Raw genomic sequence first — 23475 nt, forward strand, 5'->3', positions numbered from 1 at the left:
CAGTTAAATCGCTGTGACATTTCAAACAAGAGTGCAAGTGATTACAACATCAGAATGCTAAGGTGCTAACATAGTGGCAAGAAGAGTGAATGTTGCTTGCTTAAAGTCATTTATTGACACTCCAGTTGAAGTTTGGTGTAAAACTAAACTCACGTAACAAAATAATTACATCTTTTGAATGTTCAAATACATCACGGACTTTTTTGTTCAGAAAAATCACTAGCTCAAGGGTAACACACAATGAATGAAAAACACCATTGATGAGCTAACAAAAATTTGCATTGAACTCGCGGCACTAATATCTGTCAAAATAATATCAGTACACAAAAGGTGAATAACCACATACAAACAGGCAATATAACAATACTCTGCGGCATATATTCTTCAAACTGCGAAAAACGAGTTATAACAACATTATTCGACCGTGGCTTTTACTCTTTGTTACCGCAAGTGTGTCTCATTGTGTGTATCACACTTTTGCAGTATAATTTTTATTATTTATCGAGATTATTTTTTATGGATTTATAATTTATTTTTCATTTAATCTATTCATATGTAGAATATGGTTATGCTTAAGTTAAACAGTAGTTATGTTGCAATTTAAATATATATTTTAAAATATAATTTAAATATGTTTTTGTTAAGTTATTTTTCAGGATCTCCTCATATATTTATTTATATTATTCTATTGTACTACATTCTTATTTTTAAATTTACTTCATGTAACCCATTGGTTATTAATAAATGTGTCAGTTTTTGTCATACATACTCTTGCTGATTGTTTTCCCTGTTTGAGTAATATCACTTGATCAAGCCTTTTCTCACATTCCATACTATAAAATAAGTAAAGTATGTATGCTTTTTGCTGATATCAGATCGGACCGATATCGGTTATCGGACAAAAGTCAAGGCTGCAATATCGGTATCACATCGGAAGTGAAAACATTGGATCGGAACATCCCTAGTGAATTGTGACACCTTTTCTGGTCACGCCTCCCCAACAGTGTTTGATTTGACAAGATATAGCCCAGTGATCGTAAAAGACGTGATACGGTGGTATCAGAATACACGTTGTGTAGAGTTGCCACTGTCTGACTGAGATGCGGCAAGATTTTATGGCAGCAGTCTGACATAGTGTAATCGTGAAAGACCAAATTTGTCTTGTAGTCTGATCCAAGCATTATTCGGTGTCAGATTTTTTGGCCTTAAGTAAAGGGTGGTATCAGCAGCCTTCATGCATACCCAATACCTTGAAATAAGGCCAGTATCGTATAACTCATGCATCCTTATTTTAAGCTACTGTATTACAGTTTGACTGGTAAAAGCCAGAAACTTCCAACTACCAACAAACCAAAGCAATCTTCTCTTTAAAGCAAAGAAAGAAAATTGTGCAATAAATAGAGAGTAATGTCGGAATGCCATTTTGCATTTGTAATGAAAACATTTGACACTGAGTTGATCCATGGCCAAAGTTATCAGCTCTTTTCTGGCTGGCTGCTGCAACTTGGAAGCAGATACAATAAACAGTACTATGTTACAATTCTGAAAAAATAACATCTGTGACTTTATTAAGACAAAACAATATTGAGTCAACATTGTGGAAGAGCTGCTAAAAACACTTGAAATGTTTATTTGCATAGAAGTGCCCAATTGTTTTTGTAAGGCTGTGATGAACTTGTGACACTACAAATTATATGAGTCTGAAAAAGAGATTTTAAAAAATTATACACTACATCTTTCCAGACAGAACAGATGTCTGATTACTATGTAACAAGGAGTTTCAAATAAGACATTGTTGTCAACTGTAATCTGTAGCCGGGACAGAGAACAGAATTTAACTGTGTGTTAATAACACTAACAGCACCAGTCTTGACTCCACCCTAAACCTGCTGCACGAGTAAGTCTATTTAAAAAAAAAAACACTTGCCTTCTGCAAAAGGAAAAATACTGATATTTACAACTTTATAACTTGCATTTTATGCAACCAAAGCTACACATCTCAAATTGACAATACCATCAAGGATGCCCTCAAGACTTGTTCCTATGCACTTTACTGAATCAGCATGTGTTCCTTCCGCAGCATTGTCAGACATTCAACTTATGACAGACAACAATCACAAACAAATAATAGCAAATTGATAACCTCTTCAGCAAAACATGCATCTCAAAAGAAGAGTGCTTTTATAGTGGCGTTCTAATCTCCTTAACGACGAAGCTGACGGAAAGTGCACGTTGGCAAGTTCAAACTTGTTCTTCCTGTTAATCAATCGGCTCCACACCCATCCAAAAAAAAAAAAAAACAATTTAAGAAATAAAAAAAAAAATGGTGTGCAACACTAAAACCCAAAGAGGGTGAATCAAGAGTTTAACCTTTGAAATCCTAAATCAATGATTAAAATGTACTTCAGCACAGTCTATTTGGGATGAGAAACAGGCAACATATGGCTGCACAACCATTACTAAGGTTGTTAAAAATGTTCTGCATATAAGGGAGGCTTGAAATAGTTTAAAAATAAACGGGTATTCAAACCAATTAGAGTTGAGTGGAGAACAGCAACGCAATGACTATAAACAGACTATAAACTAAATTCTAATAACTCTGCTAAGTCGAATTCAAAAGTAGGTCGACACAAAATTATTACCTCAAAAAAAAAAAAAAAAAAAAAGTTTCTGCCACCGAAACTTGTCACACGGACATTTATTGCAGAAGGACACTGTTGGGCAATGATAAACTTTGCCAAAAACGACACAGGAGTGTCTGTAATGCCTAGATCAGACTACAGGATTTTAGCCCCAATATTGGCCAAATTAGCTATCGCAGCCGATTTCCCAGATCGGGCCCGACATATTTTGTCAGGAACGACAAGAATTCTTGAATTCTCTGAAATTAAACAGCGATAAAACTGACATTTTCCTAATTGGCACCATGTCTAAATTATCCAAAGTTGACAGCTTTTCGATCCAAGTAGGTCACTCCTAGTCTCCCCTTCCCTTCAGAGAGTTAAGAGTCTGGGTGTCATCCTCGACAGCACGGCACACTTTCATTCCATTCGGACGTCAATAACATAACCCGGTCAGCTTACTTCTACCTGCGTAATATCAACCGACTCTGCCCCACCCTCACCTCCCATCTGCCTCTATCCTGGTTTAGTCTTGTCACCTCCCGTATTGACTATTGCAACTCTCTCCTCTTTGGTCTCCCACACAAGTCCCTCCATAAGCTTCAACTGGTCCCGAACTCTGCTGCACATGCCATCACCAAAACATCCTCTTTCCATCATATTAACCCCATCCTCCAGGAACTTCACTGGCTCCCGGTCAAAGAGAGGATTCAACTCAAACTCCTTTTCACATTCATGGCCATTCACAACATCACCCCTCCATATTTGTCTGACCTCCTCCACATCACCAACCTGGTCTGCACAATCAGGTCCTCCTCCTCCTCCTCCTGACTGTTCCCCCTGCCCCCCTCAGCATCATGGGGAGCAGAGCTTCCAGCCGCTCTGCTCTGGAACTCTCTGCCAGCTGACCTCCAAAATTCAGACTCTCTCATTACCTTCAAATCCAAAATTAAAATATACCTTGTTCAGTATCGCCTACTCACTCTTAATACACGATCCTGTATTTTTATTTATTTTATTATTTTGTAAAGTCTGTTATTATTGTTTGATTGCTGTACAGTGTCTTTTAGGGCCTCAAAAGGTGCTTAAAAATGAAACTGTTTACAGCATACTTGCGTTTGTAGATATTAGATTACCGTATTTTCACGACCATAAGGCGCACCGTATTAAAAGGTGCAGTCTCAGTTATGGGGTCTATTTCTGTATTTAACATGTACATAAGGCGGACCGTATTATTGGGCGCAGGCATGGTAAAACATACGCTAGCTTAAAACATACGGAAGCATGCATGCACGCTAAAACAATGTTATTAAAAAACAGCGGGAGCAAAACTGAGTTCGGTTGTACTTTATTGAAGTATTTAACAATGTACTCACGTTATTTTTTGATCGATCCTCATCCACAAATCCATCAAAGTCCTCATCAAGTCAGTCCTGGGCAAGTTCTCCATCAAGCATGCCAGATCCCTCTCGTCATTGTCGGAGTCAGTCTCGTTGCCTTGTGGCTCCTCAGAAATGATGCCGGCTTTTACGAAAGCTTGAACAACAGTGCAAGCAGACACGTGAGCTCAAGCGTCCACAATCCATTCACAAATTGTGGCGTAAGTCGCCCGGCGCTGCCTCCTAGTCTTAGTAAAGCTGTGTTCGCCATCTGTCATCCATGGTTCCCACGCAACTTCACTTTGAACGCTCGGTTTACACAGATGTCCAGCAGTTGGAGTTTCTTCGTCAAGTCTCCCGGAATGATTGCAAGCTCCGAGTTATTGCACTCAGCCGAATGGTGAATGTAGAGACGCTTCTCCCGGCTGTTATTTGCTCATTAATCCATTGCTCGAGTTGGTCTTCCAACTCGGGCCACCTCGCCTTGTTTCCGCGGAAACTCAGCTTCGTCTTCTTGACTTGGCGAATCCCGTTTTCCTGCTTCCTCCACTTGCGAACCATGGATTCCTTGATCTTGAATTCTCTCGCGGCTGCTCGATTCCCATGTTCCTCCGCGTAACTAAAAGCTTGCAGTTTAAACTGTGCTTCGTAAGCGTGTCTCTTCGTAGGTGCCCTTTTCGGGGCTCCTTAGCCAAACCGATGCACATACCGGAACTATATACCTACTGGGGGCATGTCTTTAGCCTCCTCTGTCACGCGCACTCTTCCTCCTTTAGGTCCGCATGCTGTCCTCAGTCACGTCCGCCTTCCTCTATATAAGCAGCGTGTCGGCAGGAAATGCTCCCAGTCAGTCAAGCGGAGCACTCATTAAAGTCCCACAACAACATTTACAGATTTTGGAACTCTGAGCACACACAAGGCGCGGCGCATAATAAGGCGCCCCATCCATTTTGAAGAAAATTTAAGACTCTTAAGTGCGCCTTATGGTCGTGAAAATATGGTAATATAAAATTTTACAAACATTTGGAAAAGGCCTAATTCCAGTTTTAGGATCTCTGATTTCTTTTTATCTCTTGCCATGCCATGACCAGGGTCCGACATCAAACCTTTTTGAGTGGTGGTCCTTTAGTGCGGGGACACCAAGAGCCAAATTGTGGTGGCCCTCTCACAGCCGGTACTTGCACTGTATATTCACGATAAGTTTAAATTATTATTTCATATTTAGGGTCTTCATACTGAATTATTTAAGTCTTTAAGAAATATTACTTCTGTGTAGTTGTTTTGCATGAAATGTTTCCTTCTGGCTGTATAAAATCTCATCGAATAACATTTGGCATCCCAACCACAAATACTGGAAAACTTGCAGAATGGAAGATCAAACCCCAGTGATTTGATTTTGTATTGTAACATAAGTGATCAGATGTACCACTGATTGTAATTAAGTAGAATAAAAAGTAATCCCAAATTTAATGCTCTCATAAGAATCAACTTTTTGAAAAGCCCCTCTATGAATAGTTCTGAGTGACAAAATATCACTTAATTTCAGTTTTGATGTTTAATTCATTTAATGTAGTGTCTTGGCACTATATCGCTATTGTAATACAGTGTTTCCTCGCCACTTCGCAGTTCACGTTTTGCAGCTTCAGTGTTTCACGGGTTTTTCCAAAATATTCATTTAAAAAAATAAATAAATAAATACAGCCATATCGGCAGCCATATTGCGGAAAGACGCGTTGTTTCATGTTGGTGCGCGCGAGAGACGGTTTCCCTGCATGCCAAACAAAGATGAGTTGACTCAGAGGCTTTGTACATGCCTGTACTGTACGGGCACTAATACAAGGCGCGTAATTGCGCGACATCGACCAATGAGAGCACGAGTGGATTTATCCCGTGACCTGATTGGCTGCGCATCATCGCAGCCTCACCCAGCATCTTCCCTTGTTGTGTCTCACCAGTCTCGTCCACGCTATTGTGTTCGCAATAACTTTTTTTGTTTAAGCGCTCATTTTTTTAAATTCTTTAAGGAAGCCCTTACAATGCCGCCAAAGCACTGTGCCCCTGCGAAAGCTTCCTCCGGGGCGCCCAAGAGGAAGAAGATGATGATGACCATCAGCGAAAAAGTGAAACTTTTAGATTTGATCAAAGAGGGCAGAAGTTATGCAACTGTGGCACACCATTATGGCTGAAATGAATCTACAGTGCGGTACACATAAAGAAAGAGGAAGCAAACATCCGCAAAACTGCTTCAATAACCTTCAATAAGGAAGCGAAACGTGTACTGTATTGTGATTACTGTATAAGGTTTTATAATTTAAGATTTAAGTAAATATGTGTACTGTTGTAATCTTTGTCTCAAATATGTAAAGGATAAATACAGTTTACATATTTTAAACATTCTGGTACCCACATACACATCCATGAAAATTCCTGTGGGTGGGGGGCAAATCCTACTTTGCGGTTTTTCACCTTTTGCGGGGGGTTCTGGTCCCCATTCACCGCGAAAAATGGGGGAACACTGTATACAATAATATAGATAGATATGACAGTTGTAGGCGGCACGGTGGCCGATTGGTTAGAGCGTCAGCCTCACAGTTCTGAGGACCCGGGTTCAATCCCTGCTCCCGCCTGTGTGGAGTTTGCATGTTCTCCCCGTGCCTGCGTGGGTTTTCTCCGGGCACTCCGGTTTCCTCCCACATCCCAAAAACATGCACGTTAATTGAAAACTCTAAATTGCCCGTAGGTGTGAATGTGAGTGCAAATGGTTGTTTGTTTGTATGTGCCCTGCGATTGGCTGGCAACCAGTTCAGGGTGTACCCCGCCTCCTGCCCGATGACAGCTGGGATAGGCTCCAGCACGCCCGCGACCCTAGTGAGGAGAAGCGGCTCAGAAAATGGATGGATGGATGGATGACAGTTGTATTCGTAGAATGACACATTACAAGAAATATCAGGTTAAGTGATACTTTAAGTAAAGTTACTCAAGTAGATTTCCAGGTCAACAAAAACATGATGTTCCAATTAAATTTTTAAGGTGGTTTCTCACACAGATTTAGCCTGTATAATTTTACTTGGAGTGGGTTGCTGAAGCAGCCTCGACAACGAAATCCATTTGTATAATAAACCTAGGGGTGTATCCCTATTTTTGCCAATGATTGAGGATTACTAACGTGACATGCGCAAAAACAAATGTGCGAAAGCAGCGTGGTAAAATTGGCTTGATCAATTTAAGTGGATAAAACTCAAAATATTTGGAGTAATAAGCAAGAGTGTGTTGATTTCATTGTATTTATTTATCAAATTTGTACTGGCCTGATGTGCCAGCGTCTGTAAAGGTAAGTGGTGGCCCGACACAGTGCCATACTGGCCAAGGGCCATCATGACTGTCCAAACCTGATGACGCATAATATGAATTGTGCCACTTGAACCATGTAGTGTAAATCCAGCCTAAAACTGATATAGAAACCTACCCATGGTATTGACACTGCTAAAGTAAAAAATAAAATAAAAAAGGCTTGAAAATACAGGACAATTGTGAAAAAGTGATTATTTAGGCATGTCACTATCACATTTCTATCCTACTGAAGATTCTAAAACAAAAACATGGTTCAAGCAACCGTATTGGTTCAAGGGGAAGGACTGACAATGTGTTGATGAACAACATTATGATTATGAAATCCCAAGGCATTGAAAGATCATGCATGACTCAAAGACATTATATCATAAACGTCAGACCAATTACCTTAGTGTGGTGCAACTCCTTGTGTTCGTTCTAGTGGCTCCACTACATGACTATAAGTGTAACTGTTACATCACATTGCTGAAAAAACGCTACATAATGGTTCACTCTATAATCACATAGGTATGAAGTTGGTCCAAAACAATGTTCCGAGGGCGTTATCAAGATGGATGCCAAGTGGCCAAACTTGCCCACAAGGAACTCCCCGCTATTATGCAGAAATATGTACTCACGCATTTGCACAGGTCAATGTGAGTTGTTTCACTAAAACAGCTTAAAATGAAAACATTAAAAGCAACCAAAAGCCATCCAATTCCAACAGAGCAAAGGACACATTTTCAAAACTGGACAAACGGGCAATAGAATTCCAAAAGCCAGCCTCATCATCATCTTCATAAATTGTTTCCTCAGTTTGACAGTTATTTAGTCAGTCAGATATTTTCAAACCAGTATGATAATATCTAATGATTTACTGTATGCCACAAAAGACAGACATGAAATATCCACCTCTAAATACAAAGTTTGGATTTCCTGTAAGAATGTTGCACTACATTTCATTTACTTTCTATATTTTGGGCTTCCAGAATTCAGTTGTCAAGGGTATGGCTGAAATGGGGATCAGCAGGGACTTTACTGATGTAGAGCCAGTCATACGCAAAAACCTATGGAATAACAAGTCATAAGCTTCAACAGGTTAGAGATTGATGCATGCATAACCTGTGCAATTCAATTGAAACAAATTGTGTAGACACAGTGCCTCCCAAAAGCGCTTCAAATCTGTCCGGCCCACTACAGGTCAACCCACATATTTCGCATTTAGATTTAGGTCCAGGCTCTGGGCCAAACATAATTTTTCCTCCGTTGAATCCATTCTTGTGTTGATTTGAATGTATGTTTAGTGGTCATTATCCATAGGCAAAGTGCTTGAACAATGCATGCGTTTCCATTTTGCACACGTATGCAACCAGGACTTCAATGTTGTCCACAGATTATTTTTTTTTTATGCCTTTGATTACATCAGAAAATCCTGGTGTTCTAACAAGAGGGTCTTGACTTTCCATATCCATGTACTAGAGGTGTAATATGGCATTTGGAATTGAGCTGTGATTATAAAATGAATAATCAATCAAATAAATTTACATTAATGTCTGATTACACAGTCAGTTATTGAGTGCTACATAACCACATGAAGGTAATTAACCTTACAAAGGAACGTTTAAATGCCAGATGACATGGTCATTTTATTCATTTCTGAATAAGATTTAGATAAGCCAGAGCAATTGAAATTGTGACCAATTACACAGTCTCTATTTAATGAATAAAGTATTATGGAGTATCTCACTTTAGTATTTGGCTATATTAAATAATTTCCTTGTAACCCATTTATACGAGTACAACAACAAAATAACACATGTTGAGGTCAGTGCAGGGCTTAAGGTTTTAATGTCCTTATGAATTTTTCATCTGAACAAAACAACAGCTCCTTTGGGCGAAAAGTGAGCGCCGGGCCACATCCACTTATCCACCTCAGAGCCAAATGCAGACAGTAAGCAGTGAAGTGGATAGTGAGCTAATACGAGGATTCACTCAGCAAGCATTGATGATATTAGTGACATGCCAGCGAGCATGATAAAACGCTTCTCTTTGTGGACATGCTACCAAGAAACCCATCATGATGCTGAAAATGCATAGAATACTTCTGACCTGGACGCACACATCATTCCATTGTCACATGGTTGTGTGAACGCTGTCTCAATGACAGCATACCTGCCAATAGCATCCTCACAGGCAATAAAAGTAATGTGTACTAGTTCACACTTGACAAAGCACTGGTAATGTACTTTATCAGTGTTGATCTAATGCACCACTGGCCTGTACTTTTCAGCCCAACGATTCTTTAATAAGAAAACATGCTCCCTTCGACTGGTATGGTCAGCAACAGAAGTCATAATGCTGACTGTGTTTTAAAGTAAGATACCTGTTAAAATGAGCTATTTAGCTTCCTCAACAAAGTAAGCAGTACAAAATGACTAAACTAAACTAGTTAGTTAAACACATTAACTACTGCAACTTCATCTTCTTCCACTTTTTAGGGGATGGGTCGCGGGGGACGCAGCTTAAACTGGGAAGTCCAGACTTCCCTCTCGCCAGCCACTCCGCCCAGCTTTTCCGGGGGAGGGGGGTCCCGAGGTGTTCCCAAGCCAGCCGGGAGACCTAGTCCCTCCAGCGTGTCCTGGGCCACCACCCAGACCTCCTCCCGGTGGGACATGCCCAGATCACCTCACCATGGAGGCGTCCAGGGGGCATCCTAACCACATGCCCGAGCCACCTCATTTGGCCTAGAATAGAAATGCTTTTCATACTAATATTTATTGTACTTTAGGAATAAAACTCCACCCGAAACTAAGAATTGGGTCAATTGAATTCATTGTTGCTTAAATCATGTTTTGAAGCAATTGATAAAAATTGGAGTCAACTACTTGGCTTATACCAGCAGAGGTGGTGTTGAGCCAACATGTCCACACCAATGTAAGAGGAGTTACAGTACATCCACACAGACAACTGCCATGAGCAGTCTTCTGGGCACCATTTTTTTACGCAATACAACAATGGCATTAAAACAGGAGTTCAGAACATTTGGGCAGATTCTATCATCGAATAAGAATCAATTAGTTGTTAATTTTACCCATATCGAGCAATCAATTTTGTATGGATGTAAACACACAGTTGTATTAATTGCAGTAACCGCAGCTAATGCTACATGCTTCACTAGACAAGCAAATGTTTACTTTTGATGGAGGGCAGCTTGACAGCAAATCACCTGTTGTCTTAAACATGCAACCCAGGTGAGCTTGGAATGATACTTTACTGAATGACTGGAGCTTTTTTGCCCTCAACACATTACAAATCACTGCGATTTGAGACTCTTTTGTGATAGAGGGCTATACAAATAAACTTGACTTGATTGGCTTGCGACTGCTCCAGGATGTACCTCACCTCTCGCCCAAAAGTCAGCTGACATAACTGTAGTTTCCAGTTTAACCACGATCCTAATGAGGACAAGCACTATAACAGATGGATGGATGGACATTACAAATTATTTGAAGACTTATTAACAGCCTAATTCATTAATACACCCTCAGCACAGCTATTGGTTTGCTTATATTTATGTCCGTCCATTAGACTGAGGTAATAAAACATAAGTTGAAGACAGTTCAAAGTGGCCTACATCCTGTGTCCACTTGTCAGGGTCCAGCACTGGATACAGCAGAACTGGTTTGGCAGCCAAAACCGAATGCACTAATGCAAGTTAACAAAATGAAACGAGTTGTCAGAGACAGAAACCAGTTCAGATTCTAGGACTGTAGATAGCGACACGTAAATAATGTCAAATAAGGCCTAACACTGCAAATCCTTTAAGTAGTATTCAACTTAATCCAGCGGACTGGGGTCAAATGGGGCCAAATGTGTGGCTCTCAGGGGCCTACACTTTATCTTGCCTTCTGTTTAGTTACAAGAGCCTCTGTTTTATCACACAAGGTTGTCAATCAGGGTCACATAGAGTATTTGGCTTTCGCACAGCGCATTGAAGGAGAGGTCAGCTTGTTAAGACAATTTCAAACTCTGTGAAAGCCTGACTGGAATTTTCCTCTGTTTCCTTGGAAAAAAACAGCAACCAGATAGGATATCACAGTTTTATTACCTTGACCCACTTTGTATGTGTCTCTTCCCAATTGTACCACAAGCTACACAGTACTTCCTGGAGATGTTCCTCCATGCCACATCACATGATCATGTTTTCATCGTATCCCTTAAGTGGACGAATATTACGCAGAAGAAAGAATCAATCAAGTCATTTTCAGCAAGCATGAGAAAGGCCATAAGTGTTACACACAACAGGTGGATTTATGATAAATTGGCGTGTACTTCTCCGAAACATAGGCTATGTCGTGCTGACAGCTCTAAAGGAGTTTATAGACTCAAACACTTGGCTGACCTGGTTTGTTTAGGGTTCTGTTGACCATTTTAAAGCTTGTACAAAGAATTGTCTGTTGCATTCAACGGGATAGACACAAAAAGTCAGGCCTCTGTCCGACAGCTGTGACCAAAAGAGACAACGGTTTGCGTTTAAAGGCCACACACATGTAGTACAGTATAGTGTCGTTAACCCGTGGTGTCTGTGGATTGTAGTACGGGAAATTTCCACCTCCACGGCTTTGCCTGCCTTGCTGATCTTGCGTAATGATTGTCCCCGGGTCCCAGTGCATTCTCACGGGATGGATAGATCGGCCCTGTTCCGTGCCACCTCTACTTTAAACTTCCAACACCAGACCGAGGCGGTCTTTTGTGTGAGTGGAGAAAGGTGTACGGAAGCGGCGGCTCGGCGCTTGCTTACCTTGGGCAAGTCTCGAAGTTGGTTGGCGTCCAATAAGAGCTCCTCCAAACTGCGTCCGTAGCGGTAAATTTCATCTGGCACAAAGAGCAGCGAACAGTGGCGTCTATCGATCATCTCCACATGACGGTTGCACCGCCACAGGGGGATACAGTGAAACATCGCGGCGGTGGTGCGGGTGAATGGAATAAACAGACAGGTTCGAGAGAATGCAACAGATTGCCACGACGGGACAGTCCCAGGTTTGAAAAATAACAAATACCGGCAAAGCGAAATTAACAGGTGGTTCACAGCGACATTCCAGCCGTAAACAAGTCCAAGGTGGCGTTTTGTTAAGTGGCGACCGACATGGGAATCACTCTCCGTCTGTCGTCACTTCGCTCACTTTGAAGGCACCCGCCTAACACCGCTCCGCCGCCGTCCGTTTTACTGCATGGAACCGGGCTACATCTCCGTGAGGCCAGGGGGGGGGTGACAGAACCACTGTCGTGTCTTCGCGTAGTTCCCGTACTTAATTTCCCCTAGCGTCCAGATTCTGACCCGGAACATTCACTCCCTCATTCCAATCCTACGTCATCACTTCAGGCGGCTCCTCCCTCCATCCCTCCCAGGGCCGCCATGTTGGGACGGCTGGCAGAATCACCCCGAAACAACAACATTTGATATATTTTGATTTCGATATATATATATATATATATATATATATATATATATATATATATATATACAAATTTCATATTTTTACTGTAAGCAAAGCTTGTAATATTTGTTCAATAAACTGAACAACTTGAGATAAATCCTGACTTGAACAAGAGAAAGGGATGTCATTTTCGGATGCACTTTTTTTGTTTGAACTTAAAACAAAGATAAGTGAGCGATTAACATTTCAGTAATACTGCAAATTTTTAAAACTTTATTTACTGTCGAAAACTTTGTGGCCGCTATTTCTTTAAGATTTCATTTGGCTGATAAGAAGCGCTGCTGAGTCTGGATGCTACCTCCACTTTTTGTTAGAATTATAAAACAAAGTTATCTATTGTCTAAGATAAAAACAAAACAAAACAAAAACATGTTGCAAATCTGAAAAGTTGTTTAAAAAACATATGCTTAAATGCATTTAAACAAAGTGTCAGAGTTTGTATTATTTAAAATTCTGACTCCAATATTTTCCTTTTTAACTGCAAATTAATATAGACTCCAAATATAGGTTATCGACCTCCTTGACTATACTAATAAGCGGTATCGGCTCTCATAAAACCATTGTCTTTTTACACTTCATTATGACATAAAACTTGTAAACGTGTCTTTAAATTATACTGTTTCTAAATTTAAATAAAACAATGTTTGTTATTAAAATATTTATTCCAATAATATTCAATTGTAAGTTTATTCAAATATGGTCATCACACAGTATTTTGAACCACTATCTTAGCGTTACGATGCATGTTCATGCAAACAGAATAGTTAAAAATAACCCTTATTTGAAACTTTTTACATTTCATTAAGACATCTATAAAGGTAGCAGTATATACACTAGTCTATATTATATTTTTACTAGTACTGTTTCTCAAGTCAAATAGTTGCACTATAGTATTTTTTGTAGATAATGCAGAAAAATATGAACAGTATACTGTACACAAGCCACATTATGACCAGTTGCACAATATAAACAGTAGTTGTATATTTAAATATTCAGTTTTGATGGACACTGTCAGAAAGGTATTGTAACCATGATTATTATGGTTGTACTTTGCAGTTGTGGATATTTGTACTTTATGAGAGTCATCTGTTTCCTTATTACCTCTATTAGTTATGAGTCAAAAATGGGAACCAGGACTCAGTATGATGCAGCAAAGTTCCATCTAAGTGAAACCTACAACCGCGATAATAAACATTGATACACTCGCCTTTTTAAACAGAAGCTTGGTTTCCCTGAAGGGATTATCGTATACCACTTAGCATCGCAGCATGGCACCTGCTTGTACTTGGTTGTAAGTGGGCTCAGTAGCCAAGTGTAATTATCATTCATCCTTTATTGCCTGGGATTTGATATCATTCTGCAGATTAAATAGCTTTGTGTGACATCGTGTCTAAAGATATGCCCTGTCCCATCTACCCAACATTCATTTTGTTCTGGGTAGTGATCCAAATAGGTGCCACGTCATCATAATTACATTAAACAATGTTGACAGCCCCTCAGGATGTGAAGCAAAAGAACACATTACTGTGCTGACCATTTTAATTAAGTGATTCTTATGAATGTGGTGAATACTCTCAAATGAAGTAACAATTAATCACAGCACCAAAATACAATCACCAGTTCACCGCTGAGCGAATCTAGGCCTGTGGGGGCCCCGGGCAGTAGTCTGCTTTGTATTTTAGCAAGTCTGCCACACTAACATGTCCCTTTACTTTTTAATGCAGTGCATTCACTTCGGTCTGTCTTGCCCACTGGGAATTAGTCAAATAATTCAATGTTAGGTTACGGCACTTGTAAAAACCTAAGGCACCTCTAAAAGATTTTAAAATGTGGAAATTGTCAAATCAGGAGCACATGAGAGCAGCTCCCTTACATAATTATAAATGAAGCATGCAGTCGCAGACATCTCAGTGTGCGATCGTAGGTGGTGGTGGTGAAGGTTGTGACACCAATAAAACCTTCTGCCAGTATCTCACGCAGTAGCCCTAACGCATTCCTTGCAAATGGAACTAGACAAGGTGCTTGTAAAGTGAGAACCAGAAAAAGACCAGATTTATGATTTGGCACGTTTTTCATTTTGGTTAAAATTGACACAATTGTAACTGAAACACAGATGGATTAGAATAACTCGGCAGAAGAAAAAAATAAATACTATGCATGGAAGCCAGATTTTAAGTTTATTTAAACGTGCAATTTATATACAGTAGCTACTGTATTTTAAAGTACACGTGATCGGTTGGTGTGCCCAGAGCTGTATGACAAACCATTTCACAACAATTCCTCTAGAGGGAGCCACACTCCATTTAGTCAACGAAGTTTTGAACACCCCTCAAAATCCCAAAATGGACCAGTTTTGCATTTTATGACTTTATTATTCTGTCGTGGAGAAAATTCACATTTCCAGAGAAACATAGTAATTGCTTGTATTAGTCATACAGTCATGCAAGGTCAACAGTTTCAATGACCCTGGCACAACACACAGTGCAAGATCATTCAAGTGCATTTATTTATCGCCGTCCCTGCTGCTTCTTGAACGCCTTTAAGGACTTTGCCATCATTGGCGCCACCCCTGTGTTGACAAACATGACCAAAAGATTATGCAAGCTAAAATGTACATGGGTACAGTCAATTGTATACTGAATAATAAGACCTTAATTTCTATAGCTTGACCTTGGAATCAAATACATGTAACTGCTCTTTTTGAGAACCTGCAACAAACCAACAAAATTGCAGGGAAAAAAATGCGAGCTCACTTGTTTTTTTGCGAACGTCTTGGGTGCTGCTTGGCCCTGAGGTGGTGCTGCTGGCCTTTGCGGGCTCATTGCTCGGCCTTGATCTGCTCTCTTGGGACTTCACGCTAAAACAAGTACAAGTTTGCAAAACTTCAACAAGCATTTAACTATGACATCAGCTTTACTCAAGCATGATGCCAACAGCGCACATTGCAACATATTGTTAGCCTACTAGCATAGTTGCCCAAGTCATAGTTGTGTGTTTTTGGAAAACCACAAAGCAGCAGCAGTCATGTTGGTACTTTATATTGCTTTGGTAAAAGTGAATGAAAAATTATTTAAGCAACTATCCTATTAGGCAAGTGATATGACAAAGGTCGCTTATAACCACAGCAAAACCGGTCTAGCAAGCACACTTCGCATGTTAAGGTAATTGAAGAGCCACAACGCTGCTGCGTGTGGCAAGTGTACTTCGTCTTTACTGTTTTCAGTGGATGGAAAGTTTGCACACTTAAAAAGCTATGGTTTTTGTGGTATAAAATTAGATCTAAATAGATTTAAAAACATTTCCCACAATGACCTATAACCTCTACAATTCAATTAAATTTTGTGGGGGGGGGGAGAGTAAAAAAACAGATATGGTTGCATAAGTATGCACACCCCTTATAGCTGCAAATGTGTTCAAAATTAAGCAGTCACATTCGAAAACATTAAATGGGAATCACCACACCAAATTTTAAAGTGCCTCTGAGTAACACCAAATAAAGTTCAGCTGTTCAAGTAGATGGTGTGCTGACTATCATTTAATGAGTTTGAAGGTGATTGCTTAATTCTGAACACAGCCACATCCTCGGTTATAAAGGTGTGCCACTTGTGCAACCACAATCTCAGTGGTTTATTTTTACTTGCGCTCACTAAAAGGTTTTTTTGTCATTTTTATTTTTTTTATTTTAAATTGTATTTTCACGACCATAAGGCGTACTTAAGTCTTAAATTTTCTCCAAAATGGACAGGGCGCCTTATAATAAGGCGCACCTTGTGTACACAGAGTTCCAACATTTATAAATGTGTGATGAGCGCTCCGCTTGACTTTTATTTTTAAGCATTTCCTGCCAACACGCTTCTTACAGGAAAAGCGGACATGGCTGAGGACAGGGGAAGGGTACGTGAAGTAGGACGCTAAAGCCACGCCCCCAGTAGGTATATAGCGGCGGGGTTTTTATTTTTAATTTTATTTATTTATTTATTTATTTGGCGGCCGACTGGTTAGACCGTCAGCCTCACAGTTCTGAGGACCCGGGTTCAATCCCCGTCCCCACCTGTGTGGAGTTTGCATGTTCTCCCCGTGCCTGCGTGGGTTTTCTCCGGGCACTCCGGTTTCCTCCCACATCCCAAAAAACATGCATTAATTGGAGACTCTAAATTGCCCGTAGGCATGACTGTGAGTGCGAATGGTTGTTTGTTTCTATGTGCCCTACGATTGGCTGGCAACCAGTTCAGGGTGTACCCCGCCTCCTGTCCGATGACAGCTGGGATAGGCTCCAGCACGCCCGCGACCCTAGTGAGGAGAAGCGGCACAGAAAATGGATGGATATTTATTTATTCTTACCGCTTGACTGACTGGGAGCATTTCCGGGGTGTGCATTGTGTAAAACAATATCGGTTTGGCTAAGGACCCCCGAAAATGTCACCTACGAAGAGAGACTCTTACAAAGCACAGTTTAAACTGCAAGCTATCAGTTATGCGGAGGAACATGGGAATCGAGCAGCCGCGAGAGAATTCAAGATCAATGAATCCATGGTTCGCAAGTGGAGGAAGCAGGAAAACGAGCTTTGCCAAGTCAAGAAGACGAAGCTGAGTTTCCGCAGAAAAAAAAGAAAAACTCTGAAACAAAGCGAAGTGGAGCAACTCGAGCAATGGATTAATGAGCAAAGAACAGCCGAGAAGCGTCACTACAGTCACCATTCGACTGAGTGCAATAACTCGGGGCTTGCCATCATTCCGGGAGGCTTGACGAACCACTGGACATCCGTGTAAACAGGGCGTTCAAAGTGAAGCTGCGAGCAGCGTGGGAGTCATGGATGACAGATGGCGAACACAGCTTTACTAAGACAGGGAGGCAATGACGGGCAAGTTACGCCACCATATGTGAATGGATTGTGGATGCTTGGGCTAAGGTATCTGCCTTGACTATTGTCCGAGGTGTCGCGAAAGCCGGCGTCATTGCTTAACAGCCCCCCAGCAACAAGACTGACTCTGACGAGTACGAGAGGGAACCCGCCGTGTTTGTTGGAGAACTTGACCAGCTGTTCATTTCGGATACAGAACATGAGGACATTGATGGATTTGTGGATGAGGATTGATCAAAAAAATAACATGAGTACGTTGTTAAATACTTCAATAAAGTACAACCGAACTCAGTTTTGCTCCTGCTGCCTTTTTAAAAACATTGTTTTAGCATGCATGCATGCATGCATGCTTCGGTGTGTTTTAAGCTGGTGTATGTTTTACCATGCCTGCGCCCAATAATACGGTGCGCCGTATGCATGTGTTAAATACAGTAATAGACCCCGTAACTGATACTGCCCCTTTTAATACGGTGCGCCCTATGGTCGTGAAATACAGTAATTGATGTTATAGGTCATAATGGAAAAAAAGTTTTGAAATGATTTATCTTTTTTATGTCACAAAACTGTGGTATTTGAACAGATGTGTGTAGATTTTATCCACTATGTAGAACCACAGTAGTGTGTACTTTGCCATTCATGTCAGACAATGTCACAATATCAATTTGTCTCAGCATTCACTCAAGTTTTTAGGGTATGACCATTAAATTAGAGGCTTTCAGCTATGGCATTATTGTTGGCATCACTAATATATTTGGAGAGTCAGCACATACCTGATCCTGGGCTGCTGAGGCTGCTGAACCGCAGTGCCATGGATTTCTTGTTGGATACGCACATCTCTCGGTGGCTTAGCAACAGTGTGAATAAATGCCATCTTCACTTGTCGGCCTAAACAGAGACAGGTGTAGACCAAGTTAAGAAAAATAAACAGTTGCCTCGAACTTCATCGCCACAAAAAGTTTGTGTTAAGAAATGGTCAGTATTGCCCTGAGACAGTCTAGCCTCACCCCCACCAGTTTCTCCAATTTTAATGCACTACACACAATCACGGTACAGGGATAATGGTTGCCAGTCGGGGACCTGGTAACCATAGTAATAAGGCGGGTGGTGGGTTTTCACATGTCTTTTGGGTGGCTGCTGGGTCCTACGTTGGGCCCTGTTGGTAGATGGGGCCCCCATGCTCTCCGGCGGTGGTGGGGGCGGTGGCGTGGGGCTTGGTGGGTGGGGTGTGCCCCTCCCTCTTGGGACTGATATCAAGGCGCTTTGGTCAGGCTCGGGACCTCCCTAGGTCCCGGGGATGGGTCAGTGGCGTCCCCCTGGTTGGGTCCCCTGCTGGACAGGCTCGCTGACTCGGCCCCCCCACCCACGCCCTTCCTCGATGTGCCTGCTCAGGAACTCCGTACACCAGTTGACCAACATGGATGTGACATAATGTTCATTCACTAATACGTTCGATAGACACACTATAGGCTTTAATTACTTGTGCTGGGATCACTAACAACACAGGTTATACTAACATATCAACTCACGGCTTCTTATAGGTGTTTAAACACTTAAAAAAAATAAAAAATAAAAAATAAAAAAAAAAAGAATCCCACCGCACCACTCATCAGTAGCACTGCCTTGCTCATTTTCTCCACATCCTGTCCTGCCCTTTTCTGTCCTCTCACCTTGTTCTCTTGGTGAGTTATTGTATATCCACACCGGGTGACCCCCCGTCCCCCCTTTTTAAAATTTATTTGTCACCCCTATTTGCTTCATTAAGAGGTATACTACAATACTTTAGTCCATCTATTAAGCTGTCCATTTCCTCTTCTGACCTCATTTATTTTGGAATTCTTGTGCACACCTTTGGGTTTCTTGCAATGATCAGAGAGTATTTTTTTGGCCAGCGTCTGGAATTTTTTTTCCCTCTCCTCGGAGAGTCTGATGTACATTTCCTTCCACGACTCGTACTGCTGAAGTTTGGCATCCTTGAAGTCTCTCTGGCAGTGTTTCCCCCACAGGTGGTCCGTCACTCCGATGTACACCTGTAGACATAAATGATAGACAAAACATTAACTGACAACACAAAATCACAAACAACATAATATACTTTACAACACTAATTCAAGTTCCACAAATAGACTTGAATGTAGAAATACAGTATACTGTGTACGCAAGTATGTGAATCAATTACTACCCAGTCAGGAGGAACTATGCAGTTGGAAAACCTGTTCATAGGCCTCATGCCTATGCAACACACAGTGATTCTAAGGTTACGATGTTTAGCTATTGTTCAACCAACTCTTGTGCACCCTTAATGAAAGACTACAGCCATGAGATTCATGTGGACTACACACTTGGTTCAGTGTATGAACCATGATTGTTTAAACATCTTAAATTTATATAAGCTACGAGAGCCTTTGGCAGGTGTGTCTGGTTATAAAATAGATTCTAAATTTATTACTACCGGATTGCATTCCTCAACACGCAGCAGCTGCTCTGGCGTACACCTCTCCAACACTGGCTCAAGGATTTCAAACGGGACTCCACCAGTTTCATAAAGCACTGACAAAAAGAAAGACACAAAGTAACAAAACTTCCCAAAAAAATGACAAAACGCTTTCTAGGCCTTATTTACAGTTAATATTGTTTTGCAGCGTGCGGATACACTGCTGGTACAAGCTCATCATGGCAGGAAGGAAAACCGTCTTGGATCCAGAGTAGACTGCCATTTTTTTGTTTAGCCGCTGGCCTGTGAAGACTGTGCAGTCCTCAGATAGGTCCCCAAAATCAGGCTCTTTCTCAACTTAAAAACAAGCAGAAAACAAAGGTTTAATTTAGTGAGTGAGAATGCCTGTCTTTATTGGACATACTGTACCTTTCCTCTCGAGGTATTCAAAACTGGATGCTAGGTCACATTCATGTATAAGGGCAGGTAAAGGAATGTGAAGCAGGTCTTTTGGAGATTCCATCATCATCTAAAATCCAAGTCAATCAAAGTTAAATCAATCGTTCAGACACAAAATGTTTATTTTCACTCAAACACCTTTTTTGGAGAAACAGGCATCCTCGGAGACTCAGCAGGTTTTTCGAAAGGCTGCCCCTTTATGACAGTCTTGCTCCTTTTGGATATTTTCTTTCCTCTGGATCGATCCTTCTTCAAGGCATTTTCGTCGTAGTTCAAGTACGATTCAAAAGACATGGCTGGCTCCTCCATTTCACTCTCACCGTTTTCTTGTTGCATTTTTGACTTTTTGTTTGAGGGTTTTGACAGCTCATCATGTTCAAACTCCTTACTTTCTTTCTCCCGTTTCTTCCTTTTTTTATTTCGGTTGTCCGAACTACTTGATAATCCCGATGATCCATCCTGTCGTACATCATTCAAGTTAGGGGCCTTTTCTGAGTGTTTGTCACAGGACAAGAAGGTTTCGTTACAGTCCTGTGGGGGTTCCTTCGATGGCTTTGACTTCTTTTTTGACTTTTCTTTCTTTCCTTCCAAATAAGAGCCTCCGCAGCCTAAGCTACTTTTATCTTGAAGTTGTACCTTGCACTCAAACTGGAATTTATAAAGTCCATTTATCGTGTCCTTGGAAACAGAACGATGACATTTTTCCTCAGGAATAGCATTTTTCAAACTCAAGATTCCATTTCCAAACTTCTTTGGGTCATCCTCATCACTCGTTTCCCACATGTCCTTTTTTCTTTTGGGATTTTCATTAATTTCCTCAGTATGACATTTTTCAGTCAAATGTTCAACACTCTTGCCATTTGATGTTAAGCAATTATTATTTAATTCCGCCACTGTCTGGCCTCCATTATTTGGGCTATTTTGGTCACTGATGATTTGTTCTTTGACAAACAAACTGTCCGACGTGTTTCGATCTTCTGTATGACTGTATTTAGGAGATGAATGTCAAACAAACTATCTGAATTGTATCCAGTTGATTTAAAAAAGATGCACACCTTGTTGACTTCTTGGGGATTAATTTCTTCCAACCTTTGACCAGCGACTTGGCCAACTCTCCAGCTTCTTTGTGCTTGCGAAAGGAATTCACAGTTTTGCCAATTCCAGTTTCCTAATTTATAAAGAGCACTCACAAATGAATGGACAATAAAACAAATTTACATCCAAATATAGTATGGTCACATTCCCCACTTACAGCAAGAACATCTACAGTGATGTCTAGATTGTTGAGCTTCTGCAAGATTTTGAGAACCTGAAATGAAATTTATAAAGAAGTGACTAAACACTACGTATATGAAAAACAATTCATGTTAAACATTTTCACTCATTACTCTGACAGAAAAGGGAACAAAACCTGTCACACCAAATATGGCAGTTCTGGGTTTGGATTGCCACAGTTGCTGATTGTGCATTTGAAGCTGAAGCTATGTATGGGAATCTTTCACACCCTCTTACTCCTTTTACTCCCAGCTATAAATGGACAAGCACTCTGCCCTTTGCTATACATTCTCTCCATTTACAAAGTGTGTGGCTTTATACTAACCAGTTATAATCTTATTTGAGCATATTTAAGTAGTTTAACACAGTCTCGTCTTCCTGTACTTGTTAAAGAGGCCTAGAGGTATGCAGGTGGTCACTGACAGAAATGATGGACAACAGTCATAAAATGAACTGGAGGCATAGCCATTTTTAGCAGCAAACCACCTGCCATTTACAGTGCCTGACAACCACACTAGTGATGCAGCCACATGCAATGCAGTGACTCAACTCATTACAATTCTATATAGTACAGTGAACCCTTTTGCTGTACCACCAAAACGGTTTCAATACCCCAGTACATATTTTAAAGTATAGTTTAGTCATTTTTTTGGACTGTATGTTGGCCATTATGGTGATACTGTACTTGGAGAGCTAAATATTTTTGAGGTGGTATTTGGTGTAAAAAGTGAGTACCACAGTTATTTAAAAAATAAAAAAGTGATACATGCCTTGCCCTCGTCTGTTTTACAATGTTTGTTTTGGGAACATCAAAAATGTGAGCATAAGAAAAATGTACACATGATGAACACAACACTATATACAAATGTGCATCATCAACTTTCATTTGAAAAAGCTTGTAAGAGCAAGCTGTACTGTTTGTCTTTAACCTGATGAACAGTAAAAGTCAAATAGAAACTATCTTCAGGTGACATTTTATTTTGGAACCTGCATGTGCCGTATTTAAAATAAAGAGCACGAGTTCTTCTGTGCAATTGTTACCTCAGTTTTCATCAGGGTATTTTTTATTTATTTTTTTTAAACACACAATTTCTCCGTGACTATTTTAGGACTCTTATTGTTTAAAAAATTTAAAAAAAAGATGCATATTATTCCTGTAGTGGATATGCATATGCCTTATCATAACTCACGTGCTACAGCAATTTAAACGTAAACTAGAGTTGTGTGAAACCTAATGACAGCGCGTCAGTGAACTCACCGCGACCTATTGTTGAAACAACGCTGATTAAACGAATGGTGCGTTTGCCGGACGTGTGGCGAATAAAGGTAGAATAAAGTGCTCGCTACCGTGGCAGACTGTGCCGTGTCTGCTAGTTGGAGTTTGCAGCGTAAGACTTTCTTCACCACCTCCGGGCTCCCTGCCATCACTGTGCAGCATGTGCGAGCGTCAACACACACCTGACTGGCGGGCAGCACTAATTATATGCAACGGAAGTGGTGACGGCCACTTCAGGGCCGTGTGGTAAAGTAGTCACGCTCGTATGTGTGTGTGTGACGTCACATATGGGAAGTCTTAATATGATGTCATTGTTACAGTTGGTGTTAATGCATACATATGGA

General features: G+C 40.8%; 2 protein-coding genes across 14 annotated transcripts in view; both read right to left on the reverse strand.

Annotated features, from left to right (window-relative positions):
• The window catches only part of lrrc1 (leucine rich repeat containing 1), a 42736-nt gene extending 30027 nt beyond the window's left edge, over positions 1-12709 (reverse strand). For 3 of the 12 annotated variants that reach the window (XM_061789270.1, XM_061789272.1, XM_061789269.1), the window contains exon 1: positions 12132-12708. In XM_061789270.1, coding sequence (XP_061645254.1) covers positions 12132-12290 — 159 coding nt within the window. In that variant the 5' untranslated portion in view covers positions 12291-12708. Of the gene's footprint in view, positions 1-3997; positions 4158-12131 lie in introns of all 12 variants that reach the window. The other 9 variants (XM_061789275.1, XM_061789274.1, XM_061789276.1 and 6 more) reach the window with 8 other exon arrangements.
• A 2283-nt stretch (positions 12710-14992) lies between these two features.
• eloal (elongin A, like) lies at positions 14993-23359 on the reverse strand. Of its 2 annotated transcripts, XM_061790727.1 has the most exons (11): positions 23203-23359; positions 21833-21889; positions 21636-21748; positions 20719-21565; positions 20551-20650; positions 20311-20478; positions 20140-20237; positions 19537-19717; positions 18461-18575; positions 15582-15685; positions 15004-15397 (listed from the first exon to the last, which is right to left on the reverse strand). In XM_061790727.1, exons 1-11 carry the CDS (start codon positions 23278-23280, stop codon positions 15336-15338), a joined length of 1923 nt encoding a protein of 640 aa, XP_061646711.1. In that variant the 5' UTR covers positions 23281-23359; the 3' UTR covers positions 15004-15335. The 2 variants fall into 2 exon arrangements, with proteins under 2 accessions (XP_061646712.1, XP_061646711.1); XM_061790728.1 differs by lacking the exons at positions 20719-21565; positions 21636-21748 and having other exon boundaries at positions 14993-15397.
• Positions 23360-23475: the final 116 nt, after the last annotated feature.

This window comes from Phyllopteryx taeniolatus, chromosome 11 (genome assembly GCF_024500385.1).
Source record: "Phyllopteryx taeniolatus isolate TA_2022b chromosome 11, UOR_Ptae_1.2, whole genome shotgun sequence".
Classification (NCBI taxonomy): Eukaryota; Metazoa; Chordata; class Actinopteri; order Syngnathiformes; family Syngnathidae; genus Phyllopteryx; species Phyllopteryx taeniolatus.

Coding starts and splice junctions, on each gene's coding strand:
- eloal (XM_061790727.1), bottom strand. CDS start 23,280: ATGGCAGGGAGCCCGGAGGTGGTGAAGAAAGTCTTACGCTGCAAACTC. Junction 20,479..20,550: donor TGAATACCTCGAGAGGAAAG/GTACAGTATGTC, acceptor CTTGTTTTTAAG/TTGAGAAAGAGCCTGATTTT. Junction 15,398..15,581: donor AGACGTTCGCAAAAAAACAA/GTGAGCTCGCAT, acceptor TTGTCAACACAG/GGGTGGCGCCAATGATGGCA.